The sequence below is a fragment of the Helianthus annuus genome, chromosome 4 (assembly GCF_002127325.2).
Source record: "Helianthus annuus cultivar XRQ/B chromosome 4, HanXRQr2.0-SUNRISE, whole genome shotgun sequence".
Lineage (NCBI taxonomy): Eukaryota > Viridiplantae > Streptophyta > Magnoliopsida > Asterales > Asteraceae > Helianthus > Helianthus annuus.
The window spans coordinates 139,235,578-139,244,430 of NC_035436.2; the positions used below are offsets into that span (position 1 = coordinate 139,235,578).

At 33.6% G+C, this 8,853-nt stretch overlaps 3 protein-coding genes across 3 annotated transcripts; all 3 read left to right on the forward strand.

Moving 5' to 3' along the window:
• The first annotated feature begins 549 nt into the window (after positions 1-549).
• On the forward strand, positions 550-2,535 carry LOC118491313. Its single transcript, XM_035988955.1, has 2 exons — positions 550-1,473; positions 1,552-2,535. The coding sequence occupies exons 1-2, from the start codon at positions 1,107-1,109 to the stop codon at positions 1,809-1,811; spliced, it is 627 nt and encodes a 208-aa protein (XP_035844848.1). The 5' UTR covers positions 550-1,106; the 3' UTR covers positions 1,812-2,535.
• LOC110933441 lies at positions 1,834-2,872 on the forward strand. The gene is made up of 3 exons (XM_022176663.1): positions 1,834-2,347; positions 2,515-2,554; positions 2,635-2,872. The coding sequence occupies exons 1-3, from the start codon at positions 1,834-1,836 to the stop codon at positions 2,870-2,872; spliced, it is 792 nt and encodes a 263-aa protein (XP_022032355.1).
• Positions 2,873-7,371: 4,499 nt separating this feature from the next.
• Positions 7,372-8,578, forward strand: LOC110936492. Its single transcript, XM_022178901.2, has 2 exons — positions 7,372-7,719; positions 8,248-8,578. Exons 1-2 carry the CDS (start codon positions 7,469-7,471, stop codon positions 8,507-8,509), a joined length of 513 nt encoding a protein of 170 aa, XP_022034593.1. The 5' UTR covers positions 7,372-7,468; the 3' UTR covers positions 8,510-8,578.
• Positions 8,579-8,853: the final 275 nt, after the last annotated feature.

Here is an 8,853-nt window from a genome sequence, read left to right on the forward strand (position 1 = left end):
TGTATACATCATGTTGCTTATTTTTTTAGTAATTTATTAGCTTATTAGTTTAGTAAAAGTAATTATATGAGATTGGCGTAGTTCAATATGCACATGTTTGATGTACATGTGTCATGGATTAGTAAATTGTTGAATGAGTTTGCTGCTTTATGTTATCAGTACTTGATTGTTCCCTCTTCATATTAGTTGGTCCACATGTTTGATGTACATATGTCATGGATTAGTAAATGTTTTCTTTTCTTAATATTAATTATTCTAGTAACAGCTAACAATGCAGTTAAATAGTTCAGAAAAGTAATTTTTTTATATGATCATAAAAACCGATGTAAAGATGCATGATTCGTTTTTTTAGTTTATGAGGTTGCACGCTATGTATATTTTCGACAAGTACTAAATTGTTGTTCATTCTCTTTTTAGTTGTTTACTAATATATTTATTGCTTGAAATGTTTTTATATAATTGAAAGTTAATTGTCTTCATATATTGCAAATTGTTGTCTGATGCTCTTTATTTTGCCAGAGAAAATGACTTCTGAAGGTGATTTGGCATCCTCACAAACCAGGAGCAACGATCCAGGATGGAAGTATAATGTTTTGAAAGATAAAAATGACAAAAATTGTGTGATTTGCATTTTCTGCAACAAAGTAACCAGAGGGGGAATTTATCGTGCGAAGCAACATAAAATTGGAGGTCATACAAATGTGAAAGCATGTACTAAGTGTCCACAAAATGTCAAAGATGAATTGAGAGCATATGTCGAGATCCAAAAGTCAAAGAAAAACCTTGATGATTTCCATGACTTGGATTTTGAACAAGGTGGATTTGGTGATGACGAAATGAATGAGGATGAGGTAATGGAGATACCTAATGTTCAAAAGAAAAGGACTGGAATTAGTATTGGAGGAGTTGATAAAAGAAAGAAGTCAAATGTGAAGGGTCCACTTGATTTGTTAATGTCGAAAGATAAAGGAAAATATGTTCAAACAAGCATAAATGATGCTTGCGACAAAGAGCTTTGAGGAAGAACGGTTCAAAAAACTGCTGCGTTTTTTTTTTACCAAGCGGGCATAGCATTCAATGTTGCTAAGTTAGATAGTTTCAAAGAGATGATTGGAGCTATTGAAAACTATGGGCCAAATCTCAAGCCTCCTAGTTATCATGAGTTGCGAGTTCCACTTCTAAAGAATGAGGTAGACAATGTAGAGAAGTGGGTTGAAGGGCAAAAGGTGGAGTGGTCGAAATTTGGATGTTTAATTATGTCAGATGGTTGGACGGATCGAAAACATAGGACATGGATCAACTTTTTGGTCAATAGTTCTAAAGGGACTATGTTTATGGAATCCGTTGATGCTTCATCTTATACGAAGATGTGGGAGAAGTTGTTTGACCTACTTGATAAAATTGTGGAGCGTATCGGAGAAGCTAATGTTGTTCAAGTTATCACAGATAACGGAAGCAACTTTAAATTAGATGGTTAGTTTTATTTTGTGGTTTTTTCATATTAAATCATTGATAACTGTTAATTGTTCCTTTCATATCTCGTTCTTTTAGGCAAGCTATTGATGGAAAAAAGAAAGCACTTGTTTAGGACACCGTGTGGAGCTCATTGTTTAGATATCATGCTTGAGGACATTGCCAAGATTTCTAAAGCCAAAGCAACCATTGAAAGAGGAATCTTTGTTTTTGGTTACATCTACAACCACTGTGGCGCTTTAAACTTGATTAGGGAGTTCACAAAAAAACAAGGAGCTGACAAGAAGTGGGGTTACACGATTTACAACAACGTATCTGACCCTACAAAGTTTGCATAGGAAAAAGGCTCCATTGCGAAATATGTTTGCAAGTGAAAAGTGGGTCAATAGCAAGTGGGCAAAGGATCGAAAAGGAACAAAGTGTAATGACATTATTTTCACACCTGGTTTTTGGAGTAACGTTCTTTTCAGTCTCAAAGTGATGGGCCTCATAGTTCGAGTACTTCGTTTAGTGGACAATGAGAAGAAACCCGCAATGGGTTATATTTATGAAGCTATAAAGAGAGCAAAAACAACAATAGCAATGGCTTTAGGCGAGGAGAGCACCGACTACATGATGGTGTCAAGCATAATAGACAAAAGGTGGAATTGTCAACTCCACTATCCATTACATGCAGCGGGTTACTACCTTAATACAGAGTTTTATTGTACCAACCCGGACATTGAGAATAACAAAGAGGTCTCCGATGGATTGATTGAGTGCATTAAAAGGCTTATCCCTAACAAGGAAAAACAAGATATTATCATGAAGGAAATGGTGATTTGGGTGAACCAAGAGGGCTCGTTTGGCTTAGAGATGGCAAAGCGTGGAATTGGTAATATCGCTCCTGATAAGTTATCTAATTTTGAATTATTTTATATTTAAATTTTATTGTTTGTGTTGAATTTGGTATTTGTTATCAGCTGAATGGTGGAAACTATATGGGAAAGGGACCCCAAATATTCAACAATTGGCTATTAAAATTCTTATTTTAACTTGTAGTTCCTCGGGATGCAAAAGAAACTGGAGCACCTTTGAGCATGTAAGTTACCCAATTTTTTAGAGTTTGTATATGAAGTTTCTTATTCCATACAACTATTTAAAATTCATCATTTTTAACAGATCCATTCCAAGAAAAGAAACCGTTTGGAACACAAAAAGTTACAAGATCTTGTTTGTAAGATATAACAAGACACTCCAAAATCGTCGCGACAAGAATGTTGCATATGATCCAATATCATTGGATGATATTGACGATTGTAACGAGTGGTTGGTTGGGAGGATGGAAGAATATCAGGTGGATGAAGAGACTGAAGATGAATCTGGGGTTGGAGAGGTGAGGCGGAGAAGATCATCATAACCTTCCTCTTCAAGACAATGAAGATGAATCTGAAGCTGATAATCAACCTGAAGTGGTTGGAAGTTCGGATGGTTTCGATCGCCTTGATGATTATGAATGATGATACTTGATGGTTTTGAAGTTTTACTTTTCAGTATTTTTGAACATTTTCCATTTGGGTTTTCAACTTTGTTGCTTTTGGATTTTGGTATTCATGTTTTGGTGCTCCTTTTGAACTATTCACATTAATTTACGAACTATTTATTAATTTTGAATGCATAATATTTTTTTGTTTATTTTTTTTTATCTATGTGCGCTTTTTTTTCTCAAGCTAGCGCTTTTTATTGCGTCTAGGCCCCCAAAAGGACTGTGCGTCTTAAGTGTGCCTATCGCCTTTGACAACCTAGCTTACAACACATAACTAGTGAAAACAATCTATGTTTTTGTTTGTAAACCCTAGTTAACCATGTTTAAATACAAACTTGTCAACTTTGAATTTTTTAACATGGAAACTCTAGATCAACGTTATCCTCCTTTAATCATCATCATCCTCTAATCCTGATCATCATCATCATCATCATCAAGATTTACGTAGAGTGTTAAACATTCCCATTAAAATCATCAAATGACCATAATAAATTGAACATCAAATGGTTACAAAATCAATTGTTTGTATTGCACGTGCTTTTCATTGTAGTTCATAGCCTTATTTTAAATTATTTTTATTTTTAAATCTGCGGAGCGTTTACGCTATATTAATTTCCGGAATTGAAGGACCATTCATGTTATATGTTTTTTTCTAACATTTTTACTTTTAATCAATAATATTAATAAGTAAAAAAAAACAATGAGATTCACATAATTAGGGGACAAGGGACGGTGCGTTATAGCACCGTGATACACAACCTTCAACGCGTTATACCCACCGCCACTCCAAGTTCAACGCATTATAGTTCAACGGTAACCCGATTTTGTTATTTTCTTCACGCGTGAAACTTCAAAAATCTGGCTCTGGAGACCCACTGCATGTTTGGCACGTGTTTATCGCCGGAGATGTGCCAGAAAAGGGGCTCCGGAGATGTGCCGGAAAAAGTGGAGATGTGCCTCGAATTTTGAAGAAGAAGAAGGAGGGTGCCTTTTGGTTTTAAAAGTTTTTGTTATTTTTACATAAACAGCCCCTCCACTTTGATTATGTTTTAAATAGTTTTAAAACATTGTATTCCTTTGTATTTATCTTTAATAAAAAGGCAGTTTTAGTCCCTTGTTGTTACAACTTATAAACTTTGTAAATCTTTTTTTTATAACTTTAAAAAAAATAGTTTTGTAAAAATAGTTTCATCAAATAATTTAAAAAAATAAAAAAAGTTGTGAGTGATGGAAATTCCATCACTAGTGATGACCATCGCCCCTACAAAATGCTTGTGAGTGATAGAAAATTGGATGATGACATGACAGGAGTTGATTGAATATTGTGAGTGATACAATTCTATCACTAATGACCACCCCCACTCCCCTTAGATCATATTAGACCGCCCGTAGTGGGGCGTTTTTTTTAAAAAAAAATTGCCCGAAAACGCCCAACCCCCCATTACAGGGGGCGTTTACCGGCGTTATTTTTTGAAAATTTGGACGAGGGCGTTTAAATTAAAACGCTGAGAGAGATGGGGGATCATGCTTGTGTCCAATGAGATATTTGCATGTGGACATGGGACTGACATGGGACTCTTTGCTTTTTTGACCAACCACTCACCATCCACTTGTTTTTTTTTTTTTTTTTTTTTTGTTAATGATTGAATGGGGCATTATACCCACTACACCACTTTTGCTATAATGCCCCCTTGCTGACTAGGACGCCACGTGTCGTATAATGCCCTATGGTGGGGGCATTATAACCTTCTACCACTACGCATGGTCTTAAACCAAATAAACACCTCTAGTTTCATCGACGATCGATCGATTACTTTTTTGTTAAATCATGCTAATAAAACATGATGTGACAATCACATCTATTTAATTATTTGAAAAGAATGATGAATGGAACCAAACCACAAGTCAAAAGTCTCATGAACCAAGGTGACAAGGCACCAACAACATTATTTTATTAAATATAAAATATAATTATATATGTGGTTGAGAATACTATTAGTTCCCTATCGGCCTATCAAGATAGATATACAAACAAGGATTTAGATAACTATCATCATTTTCTCAGCTGGGATGGTAACAAGACGGACACAAGACAATAAATCGTTCTAAAAGAGATGATTGAAAGGTTTTGATAATTCTTAAGGTTATAAGTAAAAGTTAACTTTTCATAAGCATTACAAGATGGTTTGTAATTATGAACTATAATGGTTGTTAAATAACCAATTTTAAGTATAGAACTACGAAAACCACATAAATATTTATATTATATGTAGATGTATATACCCATGGCTTTATAGCCTAGTAGCATCTTTGGGGTAAGATAAAGCTTTGAGGCCAATAGGTTCTGGGTTTGATTCACACAAGGGGGTTTTTCCCATATTTTCTCTTATTTATTAGGTTTTCTCCTGAATTGGTGTATAGACATTATGCCTAGTGGAGATGGATAAGATTGGGTGGTTCTATTGGTGGCACGATAATACTCTAGTGGTCCGTCAGTGATCCAAATTTATCGTTAAAAAAAAAGATGTATATGTATATGTGTGCGTACGGGTGTGTATGTGTATCTCTCTCTCATAATAAATTGCCATAAAAATCTTTATCCAATTAAAATAATATGATTTCAATAGTTACTTATCTAAAATTGGTTGTGAATTTGCAACTCTTTTAGTTGCTATATTTTTAATCTAAAGTTATAATTAAAACTTAGAAGTTGGGCTTTTAAGTATGGTTTTCAAATATATGATTACTAAAACACTTATTTAACTTTTAATATTATTGGAGTAACAGAAATGAAAGTATAAATTTACAAGTGAAACGAAATAGTATATTCTTGAATGAATGCAATTGAGATTTGAAGAAAAGGGAGAAAAAGGGAAAAAGGGTCACATTGTGTGGGGACAAAAGGGTGCATGTGAAAGGGACGAAAGTAGCATGAGTGGAAGGGTTGATGACTAGATATGGATGAGTTCTTATCCTATTCCATGAGTCCAACATCCTAGGACCATTTTCTAAAAATTTTGAACCATACAAGAACCATGGTGGCAACTCCAAAGATAAAACCAATAAATAATATTTATTTATTTTAAATATCAAATAATACTTTTTATTTTTAGTGTCACGTTATATAAAAAAGGAAACACCAAATAACATCAATAATAAGAGTTTAGATCAATAATTTATCTACACATTGTCGATTTGAAATTGTATCATAAAATAAAAGCAAAACATCATCTTATATGATTTAAAAATAAAAGGTAATACGAATATTTAGGTTGAAGGCCACATGTCTCAAGTTCAAATCTGATTTCAACAGGGTTTAATCGCAGTAGGTTTTCGAGCGACGGGTTTTCCCCGAAACTAGAGATGATGGGCTTAGGCTACTCAGCACCGTCTGTGATTGCAGACGTATGTGATTGCCTTTTGTCATTCGGTTACCATTGGTAACCAGACTTGTATTCATTAATAGAATATGAATATAAAAAATCCATTATATAGAATTTCCTCCCCTATCTTAATGTAATGTAATATTTTATAAACTGGTTAAATAAAAGATGGTATATAGTAATTAGCGTACTTTCAATTTATTTCCGGGACTCGAATGAAATTCTAGTATTAAGTTCTTCTCTCATAATTTTTTTACTTCATTCACGTTAGAATTATCTTCTTTATCCATATAATTTTAACAAAAACCACATATCTCTAATATTTACTCACCATTTAAAAACTCCATATATATATTCCTCATATATGCATAATGCATCTCTGTTCAACCAAGAATTACTTTTTTATTCTTTTTTTATTATAATTTTTATTCTTCCACTCACAACCATTCACAAATATATAGTGGCAACGACTAGGGCGGTAACAATGATCGATATGCGGTTGCATCGGTGATAGATTACGAATCTTTGATGATTGTTTTGTCACTTTTTAAACGCATCACAAATAAATTCCGGTTACTTTCACGCATTCTAGTTCTCTTTAATTCTATTACATTTAACAAATTCCATTTCCAATATAATTCCTTCAAATTCAATTTTACGTATTTTATGTAAGATATTCTGATACATAAAAAAAATCACAAAACAAACTCACTCTAGGTGTGACACAAGAGTGAGTTACCCACTTTTAAGATTTCATGTATATGTGTATGGTTTTCTTCACTTTTATATATGTAAACAAGAAAAAAAAATTTAATCTTCCGAAATAAACATTTTTAAATTTAAAAGTGGTCATTCATTTGTACACCGTGTCATAAAGGTTGTATATTTATTATTTATTATTGCTATTATCCGATTGCTTTAATCTTGAAAAGGTCGCATTCCTATGCAAAAAAGTTTATACCTTATCTATACCAAACATATCCTTTATAATCTACATGCTCATGCCACTTTCAAGATCATCTTATGCTTCATACTCTTTCCAACTACTTACCCAAAAAAATATCTATCTTTTTATCAAGATTTGAAGATGGGAGAGATTGAAAAAGGCCAAATAACAATTCATCAAGAAATGGGAGTTAAAGAGAATGACAAAAGCCATTTGGAACGACTTCAATGGGGTTTTATGGAAGCTAAAGACGATGCCTGCAGCTATGACCTTATGGAATCCGATTTAGACGATTCTTTCGACTCGTCTTCTTCGACAGAAGATGCATCATCATCATCATCATGTAGTCCTTTGTTTGAACTATCTGATCTCATGGCACAGTTGCCTATCAAGTGAGTAACTCCAATCTTTTTAAACTTTTATGCAATGTTTTAAAAACCAGTTTTTAAATTGTACCGGGTTAGGCTCATAAATGGTTTAACCGGTTCAACCAGGTTGTACCGGGCGGTTCAATCGGATTGACTAATTAACCCTATAAATCCATAAAATACAATTTTTACTCAAAAAATAATACAAAACTACTTCATTTCATAATAAAAAAAAATTTTAAAAGTTCATCCATAATAAAAAATAATCCAAAAATTCACTATTGGTACCTTTTTAGGAGTTAGGTTTTACTAAGAACGTAAATCGTCACGACCCATAAAAGATTAAAATCCAAATTTTAACCTTTGGCCCGGTACCAGTATACCGGTATAACTCAATTTACCGGCGCTACAGCTTCTTTGCCGTACTACCGCTATGATTCGTGCCGGCCAAGCTTCTGGTTTTTAAAACATTGCTTTTATGACATGGGTATCATGAAAAGAACATTATATAGAGCAATTTCTAATGTTTTTTGTCACGTGGATATTATGTAGGAGGGGCATATCAAAGTTTTATCAAGGGAAATCTGAGTCGTTTTCATCGCTAACAAGTGTGAAGAGTGTTGCAGATCTTGCAAAGAAAGAGAAGTATTGCTTTAAATCAAGAAGTTCAATGAAAAGATATGGTCAAACTCAAAGTCAAAGATTAAGTCCAAAAGCCACCATAGCCAAGAACAAGAAAGGTTCTTCTTCAACAAGTACCAAGGGTTCAATGTTTTCATCACTAGGAAATATGAGTTCGTTAATCGCTAGTTAGCTTAAATAATATTGGCCTTTGGTACAAATTGTTGCTACCGACTAATTAAGTTTTTCTTCTTTTTTTCAATATTTGTACTCAAGGGTTATATAATCTGTCCATTTAGGAGGGGGGGGGGGGGGGGGGGGGTATTAAGGTTGCACCTTGGTGCATCTTTTTGAAATTGTAACGATATTATTTCCATATATCCCCTGATTAGTTATTTTCAAATTGAGATTTTTGTTTTGCATTTTTATCTCTCTCTTATTATATATTGTTATATATACATCTTAGTTATGATGTCTTGATTTGTGATGGGGTAACACCCAATATAGGTTCAATTCTGGGCTACAAGTCCAGATACA

Excerpts from the sequence above, each read along its gene's own strand:
- LOC110933441 (XM_022176663.1), top strand. The coding sequence starts at position 1,834 with ATGTTTGCAAGTGAAAAGTGGGTCAATAGCAAGTGGGCAAAGGATCGA. Across the intron at positions 2,348-2,514 it reads GATGGCAAAGCGTGGAATTG|TTCCTCGGGATGCAAAAGAA; the intron begins GTAATATCGCTC and ends TTTAACTTGTAG. Across the intron at positions 2,555-2,634 it reads ACTGGAGCACCTTTGAGCAT|ATCCATTCCAAGAAAAGAAA; the intron begins GTAAGTTACCCA and ends CATTTTTAACAG.
- LOC118491313 (XM_035988955.1), top strand. The coding sequence starts at position 1,107 with ATGATTGGAGCTATTGAAAACTATGGGCCAAATCTCAAGCCTCCTAGT. Across the intron at positions 1,474-1,551 it reads AAGCAACTTTAAATTAGATG|GCAAGCTATTGATGGAAAAA; the intron begins GTTAGTTTTATT and ends TCGTTCTTTTAG.
- LOC110936492 (XM_022178901.2), top strand. The coding sequence starts at position 7,469 with ATGGGAGAGATTGAAAAAGGCCAAATAACAATTCATCAAGAAATGGGA. Across the intron at positions 7,720-8,247 it reads ATGGCACAGTTGCCTATCAA|GAGGGGCATATCAAAGTTTT; the intron begins GTGAGTAACTCC and ends GATATTATGTAG.